The 21,918-nt window shown below is 48.9% G+C and overlaps 2 protein-coding genes across 2 annotated transcripts in view; one reads left to right on the forward strand and one right to left on the reverse strand.

Annotated features, from left to right (window-relative positions):
• The window catches only part of Adgra2 (adhesion G protein-coupled receptor A2), a 43,177-nt gene extending 40,263 nt beyond the window's left edge, over window positions 1-2,914 (forward strand). The window contains exon 19 of the mRNA XM_028861475.2: window positions 213-2,914. Within this exon, the coding sequence (XP_028717308.1) occupies window positions 213-1,485 (1,273 nt within the window). The 3' untranslated portion in view covers window positions 1,486-2,914. The remainder of the gene's footprint in view (window positions 1-212) is intronic.
• On the reverse strand, window positions 2,851-7,542 carry Brf2 (BRF2 RNA polymerase III transcription initiation factor subunit). The gene is made up of 4 exons (XM_028861474.2): window positions 7,269-7,542; window positions 6,331-6,390; window positions 5,050-5,371; window positions 2,851-4,083 (listed from the first exon to the last, which is right to left on the reverse strand). Exons 1-4 carry the CDS (start codon window positions 7,420-7,422, stop codon window positions 3,336-3,338), a joined length of 1,284 nt encoding a protein of 427 aa, XP_028717307.1. The 5' UTR covers window positions 7,423-7,542; the 3' UTR covers window positions 2,851-3,335.
• Window positions 7,543-21,918: the final 14,376 nt, after the last annotated feature.

Here is a 21,918-nt window from a genome sequence, read left to right on the forward strand (position 1 = left end):
CTGCCTCATCATCCCCATCTGCCTGCCCCAACCTCCACACCAGCCCCCGGCCCGCTGTTCCACCCAGCCAGAGCGCCCCCCTGCATGCTGACTAAGCCAGGTCCTGCCTCACCTCTCTACTTCCCACGCCCTACCTCATCAACCACCCAGCCTGTGCCCCGCCTCCAGGGCTCTCCAAACCCTTCATCCACTATACCTCTGTCTCCCCCTAGTTGCTGGCTGGTGTGGCGTCCAAGCCTTGGTGCCTTCTACATACCGGTGGCGTTGATTCTGCCCATCACCTGGATCTACTTCTTGTGTGCGGGCCTGCACTTACGGGGTCACGTGGCCCAGAATCCTAAGCAGGGTAACAGTAGGCTCTCTCCGGAGCCAGGGGAAGACCTGAGGGGTTCCACCAGGCTCAGGAGCAGTGGCGTCCTCCTGAGTGACTCTGGTTCCCTTTTGGCTACAGTTAGCGCAGGGGTAGGGACACCTGCGCCCCCAGAGGTTGGTGATGGCGTCTATTCTCCGGGAGTCCAGCTGGGGGCGCTGATGACCACGCATTTCCTGTACCTGGCTATGTGGGCCTGTGGCGCCTTGGCGGTGTCTCAGCGCTGGCTGCCCGGAGTGGTGTGTAGCTGTCTCTATGGTGTGGCAGCTTCAGCTCTGGGCCTCTTTGTCTTCACGCACCACTGTGCCAGGCGTAGGGATGTCCGGGCTTCCTGGCGCGCCTGCTGCCCTCCTGCTTCACCCTCGGCCTCCCACGCCCCACCCCGGGCCCTGCCGACGGCTGCGGACGATGGATCCCCAGTGCTGGGGGAGGGACCAGCCTCCCTCAAGTCCTCCCCAAGCGGCAGCAGCGGCCGCGCGCCGCCGCCCCCGTGCAAACTCACCAATCTGCAGGTAGCCCAGAGTCAGGTGTGCGAGGCCGGCGTGGCTGCCCGCGGGGATGGAGAGCCAGAGCCCACGGGCTCCCGTGGCAGCCTAGCTGCCCGGCACCATAACAACCTGCACCACGGACGCCGAGTACACAAGAGTCGGGCCAAGGGGCACCGAGCCGGAGAGACTGGCGGCAAGAGCCGGCTCAAGGCGCTGCGCGCGGGCGCGTCCCCGGGAGCTCCCGAGCTGCTGTCCAGTGAGAGCGGCAGCTTGCACAACAGCCCCTCCGACAGCTACCCCGGCAGCAGCCGCAATAGCCCCGGCGACGGCCTCCCACTCGAGGGGGAGCCCATGCTCACGCCGTCGGAAGGCAGCGACACCAGCGCAGCGCCGATCTCGGAGACGGGGCGCCCCGGGCAGCGCCGCTGCGCCAGCCGGGACAACCTCAAGGGCAGCGGCAGCGCACTGGAGCGGGAAAGCAAGCGCCGCTCGTACCCGCTCAACACCAGCAGTCTGAACGGCGCCCCCAAGGGGGGCAAGTACGAGGATTCCAGCGTGACCGGTGCAGAGGCCATGGCGGGAGGCTGCATGAAGACCGGCCTCTGGAAGAGCGAGACCACCGTCTAGGGCAGAGGCGGGCCAGATTTAGGATGGGCCGGCCACACCGGCTGGCTTGTTTATTCCCAGATCCTCCTGGGCGGTCCAAGCTGTCTACCTATGTGCAGGTTTGAGGTGGCCGTGCCCGTGGCTGCCCCTGGGCTCACCATCTTTAGTTACCGGGGCTGGGGAAGGGAGAGGCAGGTGCTTGCCGGTTGTCTGGCGGACTATCCCCTCGGCAGTAGCGACAGACAATCCCAGACATCAGCTTAGACCAGTTTTGATGGTCAAAGTTTTTGGTGTGCCCTCCCAGGTAGGGGGTAAAAGTTCCATCGGTCTGTGGGGTGACCCGCAAACGGAGTGGAAAAGCACAGCCCAGGCAGGTGCAGGAAACCTGGGAACTGCCTTTTCCTCACCAGCCTCAGGAGGCACCGTGTGACTGCCAAGATCCCAGGCCTCTCGCCCAGTTTTGGCGTGGGAAACCATCCTAGCAGGTGAGCCAGGTGCCCTGCCGGGGGAGTAACAGGTGCTGCCTTTTCAGATCAACTATGCAAGGGGGAGGGGCAGTGTGTAGGCAACTCTAGAGGTCAGCTAAGACCCGGGGGACGGGGGCAGGTGGGGGAGAGGTGCCCAGTTAGGGAGACATGATCCCTAGGGGGTGGTACACAAGTCTTCCAGAACAAAACCTGAACCCTGAGCACCTGAGAAAGTGATGCCGCCAGGTGCCTAAAGCCTCAAGGCGAGGGAGCTGCTGTTTGGATCCGGGCACCACCTGTGCCGTGGTCTCAAGAGTGGGTCCACTTAGCTGCTCAATTACAATACCCACTGCCTGCTCTCAGCTGTCCATCTCCAAGGGACTGAGGAAAAAATGCCTCCATGAGGCTTCTGTGGCCAAGCCATGGTGATAATCCGATTTCTAACTCCAGTTAGAAGCCTAAAATGCCAAACCACCTCCCAGCTCACTGAAACCCGACCAGACTCGGAGGCAGTACCTGGGTCCTGGCCGCCCAAGAGTCTGCTTTCACTACTCGCTAAAAACCCCAGCAACCATTTCCCCCCAACTTAAAATGCCTTCTACTAGAATCACATGGAAGGAGAGGAATCCTTGGGCCTTGTGACGCAGTAGGGAACCCAGGTCTGGTCAGGTGGGAGAACACAGTGGGGGAGAATCCACACTCCTTGAGATGGGTCCCATTATTTATGCTTGCTGCACAGACGATATTAGAGGGAAGCTTTGTATTACTCTACCACACATGCTGGCTGCTGTTTACATACCCTGCCGACGCCTTAGCACTGGAGAGCTTTTTGCAATATGCCGGGGAGGGGGGGGAGGGGGGGGGACGACGAAGTGCCAAAGAAAACCTGTTTTAAAAGTTCTGGTTTTATACAACAGAATGTTTTCTAGCAGATGCCTCTCTGTTTTAATATATTAAAGTCTTGCAAAGCCCTTTGAGCGACAGCCGTAGTTCACCCATGGTCCTTTTGTTAATGATGCAGCGGAGCTTATGAAAGCGTGAGACCACTAGAACCTAACTGAGCCTGGGCCAGGAGTCGCGGCTCCTGCTCATGTGACGGTTGACACCATGAGGAATGCCAGCTCTTTAACAACAGCAATGTTTACTTCACACCGAGGCACAAGAGAGCTGGGCAGATGGATCTTCAGCAGTCTTAGGAGGAATCCATCCCAGACTGGAGATGGCCAGCTTGCCCGCCTGCACCAAGGACAGGATTCCCACCCATAGACATTCCACAAGCCTCCCAACTTCTCTAGGGCGTTGGGTCCAATTAACTGCTCCTCTTGGTTCCTTTAAATAAGAAAGGAATATCCCAAGGGCATATACATTTACTTCTGGCAACACAGGCCTATTAACAAACTGTAGTCAGAATTTTTGAATATGCCTTGAAGAATGTGCATCAGTGCGGGTAGGGACACTCGTGGCTCCCTGGCTAGCAGCTTGGGCTCTCTCAAAGTCTCTGACTTCCTGAGGGGTGCGCAAATATTGCTCGATTTCACTGTCAGAAATGTTCTCGTCTCCGGTCACTACAGAAACGGGGGGCGGGGGGTGGGTCCGTTTGGGAGGCTTCAACATACAGGGTGGGAGGAGAGGCGCGGGGCTGGCAGGGCGTTTCCTCTTGGGCAAATCACAGGTACCATCCCCCGCCTCCTCTCGCTGTGCCTGCCCCCGCTGCTCTTGCTTGTGGGTCTCCACTTCCGCTGGTCCATCTCGAAAGGCCATGCGGACCAGCATGTGGCGGTGCTGGAGAAGGTCGCCGATGTGTTTCACCACGGTCCGCTTATCGAGCTTCAGCACTTGCAGCCAGGCCAGCTGGCTGGCCATCCGGAGCAGCACAGCCAGGAGCTCCTGCAGGCGAGAGGCAGCCGGGTAGGGCAGATCCACATTTGCCAACTTACAAAACTGGGCGAGAGAACATGTCAGCCGGCCCGAGGGCCGCAGAGACTGCCACGCCAGGAAGGTGGCTGCAGTGATGATAGGCAAGGGGTGCCGCCCCGTCACGAGCCACGTCTCATTTGCCAGCTCCACCAGCTGCAAGGTTCGAGACAGCATCTTGTCTTTGTCCTCCACATACTTGGCTGGCATGGATGGGGAAGCCTGGAACAGTTTGAAGCTGAAAGAACCAGAAGGAAGGTCAAGGGAATGACGAGTGTTCTTCCAGGGCGAGAAGGGCAGTCTACCCAAGGTGGGTGGGTGGGGAAGCTGTTCTGTCCTAGGGACAGGCAAGGTCACTGGGGAGAGAGGCACTGAGAAAGAGGGGCAGGAAACGTGCCAGGTGAAGGGCGCTAACGTAGCTGAGCACCTTCCTAGGGCACAATTCCAGTGTCCTCATTTACTTCACGGAATGTGTACCATTACATAGAAAGTGTACCATTACATAGAATGTGTACCATTATACAGAAAGTGTACCATTATATGATATGCATCTACTCAGGATATGACCAAGTTTCAACCATTACTGTTTGGGGTTGGTTGGTTTGGTTTTTTTTTTTTAACATAGGGTCTCATCATGAAGTCCAGGCTGGTCTAGAACTCCAGATAACTCTTGCTTCAGCCACCCAAGTGCTGGGATTAAGGGTATGTGCTACCATACTTAGTCAGCCATTTTGTGGTTTTGTTTTGTTTTAAAGTATGCTTGTTAGGCCAGCCTGGGCTGTGCAAGACTGTCTAAAACCAAACAGCTAAGAATCTCACTAAAACCTCAGCTTCGAACCTTGTTCTACTATTGACTAGTATCTTTGGACTCAATATAGAGGTGACTCTGCCACTACATACAGTGACACATGGCCCCTGCACGTAACTCGAACGATCGCCATTCATAAAGCAGGAGTCAGGCAACTCAGTGGCCCTATGCCAAGGCTGGCTAAGGATTTTTTTAAAAAAACATTATCCCAATCCTGTGATGGAAAGGAGATTGGAAGATTACAGCACTCTAGAAAAGTACAAATGGTATTGATCTCGGTGGCAAGCGTGAAATGGGAAGGAAAGACCCCCACCCCCTTTGAGACAGGCTCTGGTGAAGGCATGCATCTGCCAGGGCACCTCCCTACCCAGCCTTTCCTCCTAGACAAACAAGTACCTGCTGCAATAGGACTTCACCAGGTCTGCCAGGCACAGAGATGGCACATCCAGCCCCAAAAGCTTCACGATCTGCATGTAGGTGCCGGAAAACATATCCAGATCTGCGTACAATAGGGTGCAGATGGTTCCCATGGTGAGGGGCCAGTTATGTTGCCGGCAGGTGATTAGAACACAGCATCCGACTAACACTTCCTTCTTCTGTAGTCTCGCAGCGCGGATGCCAGACAGCTTATAGGCCTTTTGATAGTAGGAGACTGCTGTATCCTCGAACGTGGGGGGCAGCTTCAGAATCCGGCACAGGTCTCTCACCCGACGAAGGTCTAGGAAAACACACAGCAAGCAGAGAGGTCAGCTAGGGCTTAATTCAGGTCTGTTAAACTCGCCATATATAGCAGATGCACAAACAATACGCCCTCCTGTACTAACAGAACACTTGATGTGGCCATGTGTTTTATAGTGCTGGAGCTAGACTTGAGATCCTCAGGCATGCTGGGCAAGCTCTTTATCCCTGAGTTGCAGTCATAGCCCTTTAGAACTATGGCCCATCCAAGGGTAGAGAACATCTGTGAAAAGGTCACACTCAACCCACCACCCTCTATGAGTTATTTTGACTTATGGACAGGGCAGTTTCTCATTTGTTTTGGTACCAGGGATTGAACCCCAAGCCTTACATATGATAGGTGCATACTCTATCACCAACCTACCCCTTAGCTCCAAAGCCAAGCTTTACCCAGGCTCCTTGAGGCTACATGAAGCCCTGTGCAGACCCAAACCTTCATCTACCACAATTCCTTTTAGTTTTTAAGACACACGATGTAGCTGGGCTGACCTCCAAGTCTATCCTCCTGCCTCACGTGTCCTGAGTGCTGGGAGTGTAGGCCTACACCACATCAGCAATTGCTCTCTTCTAGCCTATCTTAGACCAGTAATGCCGAAAACAAGAACACACAGATGGACTCAGACATCAAGACAATTTTCCTTAAAGCCACCGTATCATAAAAAGCTGATTCTCTGGGCTGGAGAGATGGCACAGTAGTTAAGAGCACTGGCCACTCTAGCAGAGGACCTGGGGTTCAGTTTCCAGCACCCACATGGCAGTTCACAACCACCTATAACTCCAGTTCCATGTGACCCAACACCCTCTTCTGACTCGATGGGCACCAGGCATGCACATGGTGCGCACACATACATGCAATTAGAACACCCATGCAAACCAAACATTAAAGAGTCGAGTAAATAAAAGCAAAGCTGAAATTTAAGGAAAAAGGTTGCTTCTCACCTCGTTGCTGGCTGCGACTAACTTGTTCATTTTCCCCTGTGCTTCGAGAATATGTCACTTCTGTAAAAAACAACAACAACAACAACAACAAAGAAAAACAAATAGCACAGCTGGCCTCCATTCATTCATCTCCTTGCCCCCTGACCACATCAGACCAGGGAGATTTCAAATTATTATGTATCTACTTCTCATCTCAGAGAGGATACCCATCCATGTAAAAGTAAAGGCTTTTTATGTCTTCAGTAGCACCAAATCCAGCGACAGACAGTACAGAACTATATAAAGCAGCACTGGTGATTCCAATTTTCCAAGTTATTTCTCTGGTACATCCCATTTCGAGGGCTGCACTAGTCAAGGACTAGCCCAGTGGTTCCCAACCTCCTAATGCTGTGACCCTTTTTAATACAGTTCCTTATATTGTAGTGACCCCTAACGCTAAAATTAGTTTCGTTGCTACGTCATAACTGTAATTTTGCTAGTGCTATGAATTATAATGCAAATAACTGAGATGCAGGATGGTCTTCGGCTACAAGACCCGTGAAAGGGTCCTTCGAGCTCCCAAAAGGGTCGAGACCCATAGGTTGAGAACTACTAAGCAATGGCGCGGAAGGAAAGGAGGAGCATTGTGCCAATTAGTGCTACAAACTACCATGGGGTAATGGTTCGTGTTGTATTTCCAAATAATTTACCGGCCAGCCTTCAACACTCATTAGGTCTCATTCATCCACAATCCAGTATACCCACTAAACGCCAGACGCCACAGTAGGTATTGGGGAACACAGATGACTAGCACCCTAGCTAATTTACTTGGAGCAAGCTTCTCCCACATTTAACTGTGAACATGACCAGAAAGAAAGGAGGGGCGCGCGGGGTGGGGGAGGGAGGGAGCTAGGAATGTGGGTTTAAGCACTCCCCCGCCCCAGGCTAGCCCCCAGTACCTCTGAGGTTGCCCTCGTCGCTGAAGGTGGTCGTAAGGACCCCTTCAGTGACCACACAGCCGCAGTCGCAGCACACCAGCTGGCTCTGAGAATAATGCGAGTCTTCCACGAGCTCAGAGGAGCCGCAGTCCGGGCAGCGGCTGCCGCTCGGCATCTCACCATCGGCCACTTACCCCCAGGACACCCACCCCTAAGAAGGTATTGCTAACTGCCCCGCTGCAGAAAAGTGGAGGGGGCCCTTATTCCGACTGCACCTTCCTCTTCCGGTCAGCTGGACCACCGACTAGTGGTTGGCTCCGCCCCCGTGGCGGCACGCCCCTTCCGATCTCGTTGGTGGACCCGGGTAGAAACATGAGTTAGAAAGGAAGGTTCCTGGCCTTAACTGTGTCTCAGGTTCTCTGGTGTCTTGAGATTGGGCCACGTTGGGAGTTGACACATGCCAGAGATAAGGAATCGCTGTCTGCGAAACACTATTTTATTTATATTATTTAATTTATTTTCTTGTTTTTGTTTTTTCGAGACAGAGTTTCTCTGTGTAGTTTTGGCACCTGTCCTGGAGCTCGCGCTGTAGACCAGGCTGGCCTCGAACTCACATAGATATGCCTGGGTCTGACTCCGAGTGCTGGGATTAAAGGCTGCCCAAAGTCTTCTGTCTTTTAAACTCTATTTTTTTTGTTTGTTTTGTTTGTTTTCAACTATAAAATAAGGGAATTGGACCGGACAGGGTGGTACACACACCTATAATCCTAGTGCTTGGGAGATGGTGGCGGGAGGATCAGGAGTTCAAGGTCATCCTCCTCTATACAACAAGCTGGAGACCAGTCTGGGCTACAAGAGGCTTTGTCACAAATAAATCAAAAGGGTGTGGTGGCATACTCCTTTAATCCTAGCTTTTGGGAGACAAAGAGTTTGAGGCCAGCCTGGTCTACATATCTGTTCAGCTCAGCCAGAACAACACAGTGAGAACCTGTCTCTAAATAAATAAAAAATGAGATCGTTGAATTAAAATCTTAAGTGGTAGACTTTGATGTCTTTAGAGAGTAACATACAACAAACAAACACCCTCCTCCTATAGTTCTCACCTTAAAGAGGATAAGCCAAAGTTTATTCTAGAGCCAAAAAGGAGGATTAGCACCCAGGAACAAATTCAAGTACAAAGCCATATATCAAAATATTCAATAGATACAAAGGTGGGGGCCACAGGTGGGCATGCTAGGGGATAATGGGTAAACCTCTCCTATGAGTTTCAGATGCTATCTGACATTCTAGATTCTGGAATGGTAGAAGCTAGCAGCTGGGTAAGAATACATTTTAAGTTGTTAGGGTTTTGTTTTGTTTTGTTTGTTTGTTTTGAGACAGGGTCTCTACTTAGCTCTGGCTGTCCTGGAATTCACTATCTAGGCCAGGTTGGCCTCAAACTCACAGAAATCTGCTTGCCTCTCTCTACTGCCTGAGTGCTGGAATTAAAGGCATGTGCCACCACATTTGGCCTACATTTCTTTTTTTAAGGGAAGAAAATACACTCGCTGGTAGGCATGTTTTCTCTCTCCTCTCTGCCCTTCTCCTGCTCCTCTCTTCTTTCAACTTCAGCGCTCACCAGGTATCTTTGGATGAAGTAATATGGAGTAGTGAGGCTTTTGGCAAACTGGAGGATACAGGCAGATTCAGATCTGTTTAAGACCTTGAACTCTGAGCTGTCCTGGTGGCACACACCTTTAATTCTAGCACTCAGGAGGCAAAGGCAGGCAGAGCTCTGTGAGTCCAAGGGCAACTGGATGTACAATAGTGAGTTCCAGGCCCACTAGGGCTAGATAGACCCTCTCTAAAAATTTTTTGTTTGTTTTGTTTTTGGAGACAGGGTTTCTCTGTGTAGTTTTTTGGTGCGTTTCCTGGAACATGCTTTGTAGACCAGGCTGGCCTCGAACTCACAGAGATCCACCTGGCTCTGCCTCCCAAGTGCTGGGATTAAAGGCCTGTGCCACCATCACCTGGCAAAAAAAATTTTTTTAAAGAAAGAAAAGGGTAAAACAATCTTGAACTTTAAGCTAAGAGTGGCACATGCTTGCAGTCGCAGAACTTGGGAAGTGGAGGCAGGAGGACCAAGAGTTAGAAACAAGCCTGGCCTACATGAAAACTTGTCTCAAAAAACTATCAAAATAAACCAATAAAAAGATAAAATAAAACCTTGAGCATTAAGATCCCCTAAGATTCCGACTCCAGACTTCTTAGTTTCATATAGCTCAAAGAATCCTGAGTAAAATAATGCTCCCAGCGATACCATCATAGAAACTGAATTACAAATTAAGTGTGCTTAGTGTGTTGGTGCCATTGTTCCACACATCTGTGCAGGGAACTTAGTCCCCATTGAAATAGTACTGGCAGGTGAGGTCTTTGGGAAGTTTGGGCCATGACCGCTCTGCACTTCAGAATGGATGGATGCAATTTAATTATACAAATGTATCTGTGTGCATATATTTGCAACCTATGTGGGTACCTTTGGAGGCCAGAAGAGGGTTTCACACTCCTTGGAGCTGGAGTTGCCGGCAGTTGTGAACTGCCAGACATGGGCTCTGGGAATTAAATTCAGGTCCTTGGTAAATGCAGCAAGCATTCTTAACCACTGGGATATCTCTCCAAACTTTCTATTTTAAAGTAGGATTCCCATAGGGCTGGAGAAATGGCTCAGTGGTTAGGAGTAATTGACACTACTCCGGAGGATCAGAGTTGGCTTCCTAGCACCCACATTGGGCAGCTCACAACTGCTTGTAACTTTAGCTGGCCTCCAAGGGCACCCATAGTCACACACACATATAAATAAAAATAAAATAAAACTTGAAAAATACAGGATCCTATGTATTCCAGCATGACCTCAAATGAACTGTGTAGCCAAGGATGACCTTTAATTTTGGACCCTGCTGCCACTAGCTCCAAAGTGCAGGGATCACAGGCATATGTCATCACACCTGGTTGAGAGTGTTTTCTTTTTTTAAGATTTGATTTTTAAATTATGCACATGTATTTGTGTGTGTTCAAGTAGGTTCGTGCACATGTGTGTGTAGGTGCATGTTCGTGCAGCTGCCTGGAATGCAGAAGAGGGTGTGTGATCCTCTGTAACTGGCGTTACAGGTAGTTGGGAGCTACTTGATGTCAGTGCTGGGACTCTGATCTTTTGCAAGAACAGTATGTGCTCTTCACTGCTGAGCCATCTTTCCCATCTCTGAGATTAAACACTAGCTTATAAATAAGTCCTAATTGCACTCACTCCAAGTAAAGACTTTCAGGGCTAGCTCAGTGATGGAATACTTGTCTGTCAGCAACCTGGGTTTGCTCCTTTGTAACACACACACACACACACACACACACACACACACACACACACACACACACACACGGCAGTTTTTTTAGAAGACAGGATCTATCTATGATGCCCAAGATAGTGTGTGTGTGTGTGTGTGTGTGTGTGTGTGTGTGTGTGTGAGAGTGTGTGTACATGCATGCCAATGCATAAATGTGGAGGTCAGAGGACAAATTGTGGGCGTTGGTTCCTATGTGAGATTCAGGGATTTTGTTTGTTTTTTTTTGTTTTGTTTTGTTTTTTTTGAGACAGGGTTTCTCTGTAACTTTGGAGCCTGTCCTGGAACTCCCTCTGTAGATCAGGCTGGCCTCAAACTCACAGAGATCCACCTGTCTCTGCCTCCCAAATGCTGCAATTAAAGGCGTGCGCCAACACCTGGTGGGAGATTTAGGGATTGAATTTAGGTCATTTGGCTTGGTGTGAAAGTATCTTTGCCTGCTGAGCCATTCACTGGCCCCATTATTTTATTTTTGAGACAGGATCTCATGTAGTCTAGACTAGGTCTAAACCTTGTGGCTGAGCATGACCCTGAACTTCTGATACTTCTGCCTCCACCTCTCAAGTCCTGGGATCACAGTCTTATGCCATCACACCTGGCTTGGCTCCTTTTATTTTATTTGTAAACAACCTGTGTTCAGCACAACTTTATTTACTTATTTGTGGTCATGCTGGTGTGCATGCACATATGTGTGAAGCTGTCTTGGAACTTTCTCTGTAGATCAGGCTGTCCTCGAACTCACAGAGATCCACCTGCCTTCTCCTGAGTGCTGGGATTAAAGGCGTGTGACCCTTGTGTGCCACCACTGCCTGGCCCACATCCAGTTGTTGTTTGTTTTGTTTTTGTTTTTGTTTTTTGAGATAGGATTTTTCCGTGTAGTTTTGGTGCCTGTCCTGGATCTCATTCTGTAGACCAGGCTGGCCTCAAACTCACAGAGATCTGCCTGGCTCTGCCTCCCAAGTGCTGGAATTAAAGGTGTGCTTCTTTTCCTGGGGGCTCCAGCCCATAAAAGAAGAGGATTCCTGCATAATAGCCACTAATGGCCTTAGCATTCGAAGTCCCCTCCTGTCTTCACGTGTGTCAATTATGGAGTGAGGACTTATTTCCGGTTGTCCGACACCCTGGCACCTGTACACATTCATACACCTCAGGACATCTATTAGTTTCAGACAGTACAGTTGACACTTTTATTCAGATTTCTAAGAGCAACACAATTAACATTAGAAATAATTGTAGGTTTTTGTTTGTTGTTGGTGGTGGTTTTTCAAGACAGGGTTTCCATGTGTAGCCCTGGCTGTCCTGGAACTCCCTCTGTAGACCAGGCTGGCCTCGAACTCAGAGATGCACCTGCTTCCTCCTCCTGAGTGCTAGGATTAAAGGTGTGTACCACCACCGCCTGGCAAAGAATGGCTTTAAAAATCTTTTAGGCTGGAGAGATGGCTCAGAGGTTAAGGGCATTGACTGCTCTTTAAGAGGTCCTGAGTTCAATTCCTAGCAACCACATTGTGGCTCAAACCATCTAGAATGAGATCTGATGCCCTCTTCTGGCCTGCAGGCATACATGCAGACAGAACACTATACATAATAAACCTTAAAATATAAATAATAAATAAATCTTTTAAAAAATACACTAGCTGGGCAGTGGTGGCACACACCTTTAATCCCAGCACTTGGGAGGCAGAGGCAAGTGAATCTCTGTGAGTTCAAGGCCAGCCTTGTCTACAGAGCAAGTTCCAAGATAGGCTCCAAAAGCTACAGAGAAACCCTGTCTTGAAAAACAAAACAACAACAAAAATTTAATGATTTATTTTTATTTCATGTACATTGGTTTGCCTGCCTGAGGGTGTTGGATCCCTTGGAACTGGACTGGAGTTACAGATTGCTGTGAGCTGCCATGTGGGTGCTGGGAATTGAATCTGGGTTCTCTGGAAGAACAGCCAGTGCTCTTAACCACTGAGCCATCTATTCAGCCTCCTGTTTTTTAAATTTTGAGACAGGGTCTTATTGTGTAGCCCAGGCTGACTTCCAGCTCTTAATCTTCCTGCCTCAGTTTCTGGAGTGCTGGGTTACAGGCACGTGCCACCGCTTCTGCTAAGAAGTCGTTCTTAGCCAGGCAGTGGTGGCGCACGCCTTTAATCCCAGCACTCGGGAGGCAGAGCCAGGCGGATCTCTGTGAGTTCGAGGCCAGCCTGGGCTACCAAGTGAGTTCCAGGAAAGGCGCAAAACTACACAGAGAAACCCTGTCTCGAAAAACCAAAAAAAAAAAAGAAGTCGTTCTTGAATTACTATACAGAACCATATCAGGTTGCTCGCACCCTTTAGTGTAGGCAGCTCTTGAACTTCAGTGCATTTAAAGAGCAGAGGAAGACTTTTACAGGACCTGGATGTTCCACTTCCTCCACAATGCAAGGAGGAAGCGCAGTGTTATAATAAAGCCTCCCTTTACAACTGTAGAGCCGGAAGAATGGACACAGATAAAGGACACCTGCATTGACAGGACAGACTTCTCAGACAGATCCAGGTCGTACTCTGCCCAGTGGAGTATGCCTAGTGATTCTCCATCTCCTCGGGAATTGATGTGTTTGGAACTATTTGCGTCATAAGGGCCCGGGGCACAGCATTCCCGGCGCTTTCTCTCACAGACTCCTTGGAGAGCGACTGGCCACCCAGTGCCCTGTTTTATCTGAGGCACTCCGGGGTAGAATGCCACACGGGCTGGTTTAGAGCTACTGGCGAGGGAGACGTGGAGAGGTAGCTCCAGGCACAGCCCGGAGAGACTGCTGAGAAGACATTCCGGGCATGGTCCATGTGTGTGCAATGCCAATTTTGACCTTGGGCTTTTTTCAGAAGGGAGACTGAAGAGGAAAAGGCTCAAGGAGAGGCTGGTTTAGAGACAAGGAATGCCCTCCACCCCCACACCCCAAGCCCAGGCTAGAACCATCCATTCTAGCACACTGTTAGTCTGGCTGACCTCCCCTTGACGGCAGATTTCTGAGGCTGGATCGTCTGGGGAGGGCTAACACTGGGTATGAAGGTTCAATTGCTGTGAATAGCTGTGCTGGGTGGGCCCAGGAGAAGCACTAAATAGATGGAATTCCTCAGATCATATCATTTTTAGACCCTTCTAATCTAGCGTGAGTCACCAGTGAGGTGTGTAACTCAACCCCAGCTGGACTAACTCCTCTCAGCTCTCTGGACTGCAACGTTGTGGCTAGGCCGGTTTCACTCTGAGGATTCTCACTGTCACCCCAAGCCTAGCGGTTCCATCAGGCTTCAGAGCCATTCTGACTGGATTTCCTTTTCCATCACCCGAGTTCTTTAGTGTATTCATTCTCCAATACACACTGACAAGGCAGCCACAGTGAAGAGTATGGGCACGACTCTGCTGGGTCTTAGTCACCTTTCTGTACACACACACACACACACACACACACACACACACACACACACACTGTACTGGGCTGAAGAATAATATGCCCAACTTCTTGAACATCCAAGACCACAGACATCTGTTAACTTTTTCTTATCTTTTTTTTGAAAAATTTTTTTATTATTTTGAGACAAACCCTTATAGCCCAGGCTGGACAGCTCCAATTCATCATCCGTCTGCCTCTGCTGGAGTTATCAGTGTGCTCCCACTCCCCAATGACATGTGATGGATATGAAGTGGTCATTCCGACTCACTTTGCTGCACTCTGCAGGAGTACTAGTCACTCCTCAGGATCTTCGCTTCCCGGGAACTATGGATTATCTGGTCTTATGCAAAGTCTCTGAGAGGACTGATATTATGTGGACCCCACTTCCCCAGTTTGAGCTCTTTCCCTAATTCTCCTAGAATCAAAGAACATTATCTGCTTGCCCCACAGTGATTCTCGAACAGAGGGTGACAAGCGTGTCCTATAAAAGGCCAGAGAGCAAATATTCTGGTTTTCAAAGACAAATTGGACTGTGCTGAAACTACCTGACCTGCTATTATAAAGTGAAAATACCAAAGACATAAATAACCATGGACATAAATAAGTTTGGCTCTGTCTCATGAATCTCCCATCTAGTAACACTATGGTTTGAATTTCACGTCATTTCTGTATTATGGAATACTATCATTTTGATTTTCCTTTCATTCATCATATCAACGTACAAGTCTCTCATGGCTTAAAAGCTGTATACACACAGGTGACAAGCCACAGTTTGCTGACTCCCTTTCTAATCCACAAAGTCACGTAGGTTAGGAGATCTCAAGAGCCCTGGCTGCAGCAATCCCTGCAGAAGTCCTGGAATGTTCTCGAGTAGTTGCGACTATAGGTACATGCTACCTCACCCAGCCGAATCCTCACTTCGACACTCAGGTGCAGCCCGAACCCAGCACTCATCCCACGCAAGGGCAAATGCAGCTTTCTCTCCTCAACTAACTCTGTGGAGGGCCACAACTCTGTCACCAATGTGACCCTTTCCAGAGCTCAGGATACATGCTTCTGTGTGATAGGATAGAGAATTAAAAAGCTGAGAACATTTATCCTTGAGGTCTTTATTAAAACAAAACAAACAAACAAACCCAGAGCCAGATGTTGGGGTAAAAGCTGTAAGATCAGAGAAGCAGAACAAGTCAGTCACGTTCTTACCTCTCCAAAATCCTCAGCCTCAAGACAGCAAGTTCCTGTTTCCTCATTCCTTATATACCTTTCTGTGTCCTGCCATTTTACTTCCTGGGATTAAAGGTTTATGTCCTTCCCAAACAAAGGCTGATCTCAAGTCTTGGGATTAAGGGTGTGTGCCACCACTGTCTGGCCTCTATGTCTAATCTAGTGGCTGGCTCTGTCCTGTGATCCCCAGATAACTTTATCAGGGTATACAATGTATCACCACAGATTTTGGTTGTGGGAGATGCTGGGCCAGCTAAGCCAGTTTTAGGTCAGAACTGAATGATGGTCAGGATGCTCCAGGAGGAGAGATCTCGGGGATCCTCAAGATGGCACCAAAAAGGAAGCCCCAAACACAAGGTCCATTTGTCTGGTCATTAAGCTCAAGGACTATGGAAGGCTGTGCGTTGACACTTTGGGTTTGAAGGATGGGCAACACTCTGCAAATGTTTTTCAAGGTGGGCTGAGGCCAGGGCCCGCCCCCAGCAGGTCCCCTTTTTAGCCCATAGGTGGCAGTCATAAGCTGTGTCAGAAAGGACCTGGCTCTTGATGAGTGGTTGTTAGTTGGCAGTGGGTGGGGGGTGTCTCCCTCTGAATCCTTATCAGTGCATGTTGCAAAGTATGGATTATTGCAAATCATGGTCATGTTCACGAGGTACATTTTGTTCAAACAGGTACTGGGTGGTTTTGTTATATTCCCACCACGGGAGCAAAGAACCCAGTGGGATCAACTGAAAAGGTGGGTTTATTTGGGTTTCCCATCTCAGGTTTTCATGCAAGGCTGGTTGGCTCTTCTGCTCTGGGTTTATGTTGCAGCAGCATATATGGCTGGGACACATGGTAGAGCTTTACTGATCCTTCATGGTGGCCAGGAAAAAGACCTCAGAAGAGGTCGAGTTCCCAACATCCTCAATGACCTAAATTATCTTCACTCTATCATCCTCCTAACACTTCCACCACCTCTCAAGAGTGCCACAGCTGACAATCAAGTATTTGTTTACAAATTATTTATTAGTGTCTGTACATACAGGCACACATGAGCCACAGTTTAGATGTGGAGACCAGAGAACAGCTCACAGGGACTAGTTCTCTTCTTCCATAGTGGGTTCTTAGGACCCAACTCAGGTCCCCAGGTTTGTGTGGGAAGTAGCTCTCGTACAAAGCCATCTTGCTGGTCACCCAGTATTTAACATGAGGCTTTGGAGAACGTTTGAGATTGAAAAGAAAACAGCGATCTTTCTGGTAAAGGGCGTCTACTTGTGTAAGAGGAAAAATCCTGTCAAGAGTCAGGTCACAGCACTGGGAACTACTCAAGGCGACCTGGCTGACAGCAGATGCTTCCTGAGCCCTCGGCCTTGGGAGTCAGCGTCTTCCAGCTCAGAAGTCCAGATTTGGGAAAGATTCCTTTCTATGCTGTTCATATACTCTATTGCTATTTCCCTTGTTTTATATCTGTCTATAACAAAGGCTTTTATTTATTTATCTATCTATCTATCTATCTATCTATCTATCTATCTATCTATAACCAAAGCTTTCTGTTAATAATAGTCAAGTTAAGGACAAGGTAACTATCCTTCCTTGAATTGGAATTTGAAAACCCTAGGCTGACTGACTGTAAGAGCTAAGCTTGGTAGCATTAGCAGGAACCAAAGTGAAAGAATTCCAAACAAGAGAACCGAACCTAGTCATTTATGAAAACTTAGGAAAAAATAAAAATTCCTACTACTACCATAAAAAAAAAGAAAAGGAAAAAAAAAAAAAGCTCAACCCAAAATGAGAGAGGAGAATACGAATGAATATGAACCTGTTTTCAAACTCCTTAATGAAGATACTCTATCAGTGTCCTATGGAAGCTCCTGGCCCCAATCTAGAACACCATGGGCTCTGCAATGCGATCTCATCCCTGTGAGAAGCAGTATCTGCCCCTCTCCAGAGTCTTCAGAGCAAGGCCTAGGAGCCATGCTCCACACCCGAGGCCAGCAGATGCTCTCCTCGCTCAGACAGACTTAGTCACACTCCACACCCGAGGCCAGCAGATGCTCTCCTTGCTCGGACTTAGCCTGGATGGAAACTCGAGCTGAGGACGATAAAGCCTGGGAGGAGAGGCCTTCATCTGCCCTAACAGCCTCTATCAGATCAGCTGAGCTGACTGACCCCGAATCTCCTTCTCAGATGGGGGTACTTCTGAACCCCCAGGCAAAGACTTCCCTCTGGAGACTTCTGGGTAGACATTCACAGGGTGTCAAAGCCATAGTCCCTCGGGATAAGATGAGGACAACAAAGTCAGGAGATGCTCTGTCCTCTCCACGAGGTGCTCAGGCACTCTCTGGCACTGAGCATGGTGGCGGCTGCAGGACTTCACAGGAGAGGCCATCGTGGGGTACGACCACCCTAGGAAGTTTCCCAACAAGACAGAAGGAACTTTCTTTTTTTTCAGAGCAGAGGACCGAACCCAGGGCCTTGCTCTTGCTAGACACGCGCTCTACCACTGAGCTAAATCCCCAACCCCAGAAGGAACTTTCATCACACCCCAAGTGAAATACAGACGCAAATCTTTGAAAGGTAGTATCATTTTATTTAGTGTTAGGAAATTTAGAGTTAGGAAATTTTAGGGTTTTGTTTAAGACAAGGTCTCCTTTATCCCAGTCTGACTTATAACTCCCCATGCTGCTAGGATGGAGTTGAACTTTTGGTCACCTTGCCTCCACCTCCGAAGCGCTGTCTGGGATTACAAGTGTGCATCACAGTGCTCGGTGGGGTGGGGGGTGGGGGGTGGGGGGTGTGTCAAACCTAGCGCTTTGTGCATGTAAGGCAGGCACCGTACTAACTGAGCTACATGCCTGATCCCTTAGGTATTTCTTAAAAGCAATACCAAGTAAGTTCAAAATCCCCAAAGTAACACTCAGGGAGCAGTAATTCTGTAATTTGAAAAAAAAAAAAAAACCCATTGAGCCTTCTTCAGCTGGAGAGAGAGGAAAGCCAATTTAGTAGCTCACAGAGTAGGTAGGAGAATCCAGAGTTGGTGTGGGTTCGTGTTTCCCATCTAAGGCAACTGACGGATTTTTTAGTCTTGAAGGATCCTCAATCAATACCCTCCCACCCTCACCATAAAAAAAAAAAAAAGAAAAAGAAAGAAAGAAAGAAAAAGCTGGGGGTGGTAACATACTGATATTCCCGGCACTTGGAAAGTGGAGACAGGAAGATTAGGAGTTAAAGGTCATCAGTAGCCTTAAAGCCATTTCAAGGATAATCGGGGCTACATGAGAACCTGCCTAAAAAAAACAAAGACAAAAACATCACCAAGTGGGGTGGGGGGTCCAGCCTTACATTCTCCAGTACTTGATAACTCAGTGGCAGAGCACCGGACTGACGTGCACAAGACCCTGGGTTTAACCCCCAGCACCAGGAAAGTGGAGGGAAAGAAAAAAGGTGGGCTGGAAGGACCTGGGGGGTGAAGAACTCTGGCCTCGCTAGAGCAATCGGCAAAGCATCACGGACCAGCCTCTGGTCACGCCCCATGAACCGAGAAGCTGGAAGCACACAGCTCGTCTCTCATGCATGTGCCCAGCTGTGGAGCATGGCACAAGGCAGGGTTGCTCGCTCCTTCCTTCTGCTGTGGAAGTAAGGGTAACATACCGCAGTAAAACAGCCAGGCCAGTGCACGCGCCAAAGCCAAGGAGATGATAGGAAACAATTGGGTCAAGGGCTGACTGTCCTTAGGAAGCTGACCTCCAATCGGAGTCGGCTGGCATTTAGTCCAATGCCCCCTCAGACCCTGGTTGGCCTTTCTGGAGGCAGCCAGGCAAGGGCAAAGAAAAAGCCCCTCTTTTTCCAGAGCGCAGGCTCCTCAGGGCCTCTCACGCTGGCTTTGGTGGCAGCTACAGGCACAAACCAGTGGCCAACCTCAGGAGCTCCAGGGCTCTCCACGTCACCAACCTCTGCCACCAGGCTCAGCTTCCCTTGGTATCTTCCCTCAGCCCCCAACTGCATATTCAAGAACAGTTATTAAGTGGGTGTGACCTCTATGTACTTTGTGAGCTACAGCCAAGTTAGAAATGCAATGTTTTCCAGTGAAGACCTTGAAGTCAATTGCCCTACATTCTCCCGAGTTCCCAAGTGGCATTTCAGAGCACAGGAATTCACTCCACCTAGACGGTCCTCTCTAGAGCTGACTCAATAGCATACCAAAAGTCCTAGTAGCAGCAGAGACCTCCAGACCCGTCATTAACAAGGCAGTTAGTTCTCCAGGCTGACTCCTCCCTGAATCTGTCCTCTCCTCCCCCATGCACTTAGGTTATCACAGTAAAAATGCCTTTTTATCAAGTAAAAAAAAAAAAAAACCATGATGCAGAACAGACATATACATGTACATTTTCGGAGTTCAAGTGAATATAGTTTTCTTTTTTTCTTTATAGGCATGTTAATGAATTTCACAGTACTAAAAAAAATTACACATCATCCCAGAAATCTGCAATGCTCCCTAGTATTGGAGGAGAGGTTAAATAAAAATAGGTGTGAATCATTAACAGCTAATTAGATAAATCAAGTTACAGTCTTGCCCTTCCGATTAAAGTGCTCCAGTGTAAGCAGTGTCCCTCATCTTCAGGATGAGAAGGACACACACAGAGAGATTCTTCATTGGAACGACCACCACCTCTACCCTGTCCATTCCACTGGCCCGTGACTCCCCCTAACAGAGATGTTAAGATTTCACGAGATTTTTATTACAACCAAGAAGAGAAAAATGAACATGAAACACTTTAATTCCAGTATGAAGTGACCAGCAATGAAATTCCCTCTATTGGTGAAAATGGGACTGAGTTTAAGGAGGAAAAAAAAATTTATATATATATATATATATATATATATATATATAGAGAGAGAGAGAGAGAGAGAGAGCGCTGTATTTTAAAACAAGATTGATACACATAAATCTAGTTTATATATAAATATATATAACTATAACTATATATCTATCTCTCTCTATATAGTTTTATATGTATAAATCTAGTTTAAAAATACAGCAGTCTACCAGGCATGGTGACACATACTGGTGATCCCGGTATTTGGAAAGACAGAAGGGACGAAAGTTTGAAGCCAGTGAGATCCTGTCTCAAAACAGCAGCAACAATGAAACGCCCCACGATCAGGAAGTAGCAATCAAAAAGCACGTGGGGGGTGTCGAGCACCCGACCACTGAGCGCTTACCCAGCCCTGGCCCATGGCGCCTTCATCTTGAGGAATTGGCGGACTCTGGCTCCTCCCTTCTAGGAAGGCTGCCACCAAGACCAGCAAATGGAAGCATGGCCATGGCCAAGGCCCCTTCCTAACGTCATTCTCTACCTCACAGACTGTTGGAGTAAGTGTCCAGATCGCTTAGTCCTCTCTCCAGGCACCGGAGAGGCCAACAGAGCAGCAGGAACCCTGACAGCTGGAGAACAGGGACTCTGACCATTCCCCTACTCAAGTGAAAAGTGACTTTTGTTTTCTTTGAATGTGCACCGGTGCTGTGCCTGCATGTGTGTCTGTGTGAGGGTGTCGGATCCTCTGGAACTGGAGTTACAGGCAGTTGTGAGCAACCGTGTGGGTGCTGGGAATTGAACCTGGGTCCCTCTAGAAGAGCAGCCAGTTCCCTTAACCGCTGAGCGGGCCTGAAAAGTGATTCTTTAATTCCTTCATATCTCCGGGACATGGCCCTATGGATCTACAACAACACACTGTGTGTGTGTGTGTGTGTGTGTGTGTGTGTGTGTGTGTGTGTGTGTGATCGTGCAAGCGTGCTCGCATTTGTACACGTGTGGGGTGTGCTCACCCATGTGGGACCATATGAAGGGCAGAGGTTTATTTAAGGTAGCTTTTCATCTTATGAAGACAGGGTCCCTCACTGAATCCGGAGCTCTGTTTCAGCTAGAACAGCTGGCCAGTGAGCCCCCAGGACCTGCCTGTCTCTGTCCACTCACCTCTCTGTGCCCACCCCCCACGAGGCACCCGCCACTACTGCTGGCCGTTTTGCATGGGTGCCAGGAATGCAAACAGATCCTCAGGCTTGCAGGGCAAGCCCTTTACCCACTGAGCCGTATCTCCCCACCCACGAGGAGCGTGTTTTTAAGGCTAGAAGGGAGAAGGAACTGGAAGAGGCAGTTTGTTCAAAGTCTAAGAAGCATGCTCAGAGGCGTTCTGTAAACAGCTGAGCTCCAGGCAAGAGGCCTCAACACGGTGGCGGTAATCCCAACACTTGGGAAGCAGAGGCAGGAAGATCAGAAAAAGGCTAATCTCAGTTATACAGTGAGTTCAAGACCAGCCCGGGCTATACAACAGCCTTATTATATCAGAACAATGCCCCCCAAACAAGAACCCTACCAAAACAACCCTTGAGTCTGAGAAGTTTATAGGACATAAAAATTTAGCATCTACCACCCCTGAGCCGCTCAGAGGCCAGGAAAGGAGGTGAAAACAGTGCCCATAGTTCACAGAGTCCCTTTCTGATGGCACCCTAAGCCTGGCTTCGAGAGGATACATCCTTGAAAATCTCAGGATCAAAGGCTGACAACCCGAGTGTTAAAATACATTAGTTCCGATGGTGGCCCCTGAATCGGTGGTTCAGGATCAAACCTTATATTACAACTTAGTTAAAGGCACAGCGGCATTTAAAAATAAAAC

The sequence above is a fragment of the Peromyscus leucopus genome, chromosome 17 (assembly GCF_004664715.2).
Source record: "Peromyscus leucopus breed LL Stock chromosome 17, UCI_PerLeu_2.1, whole genome shotgun sequence".
Classification (NCBI taxonomy): domain Eukaryota; kingdom Metazoa; phylum Chordata; class Mammalia; order Rodentia; family Cricetidae; genus Peromyscus; species Peromyscus leucopus.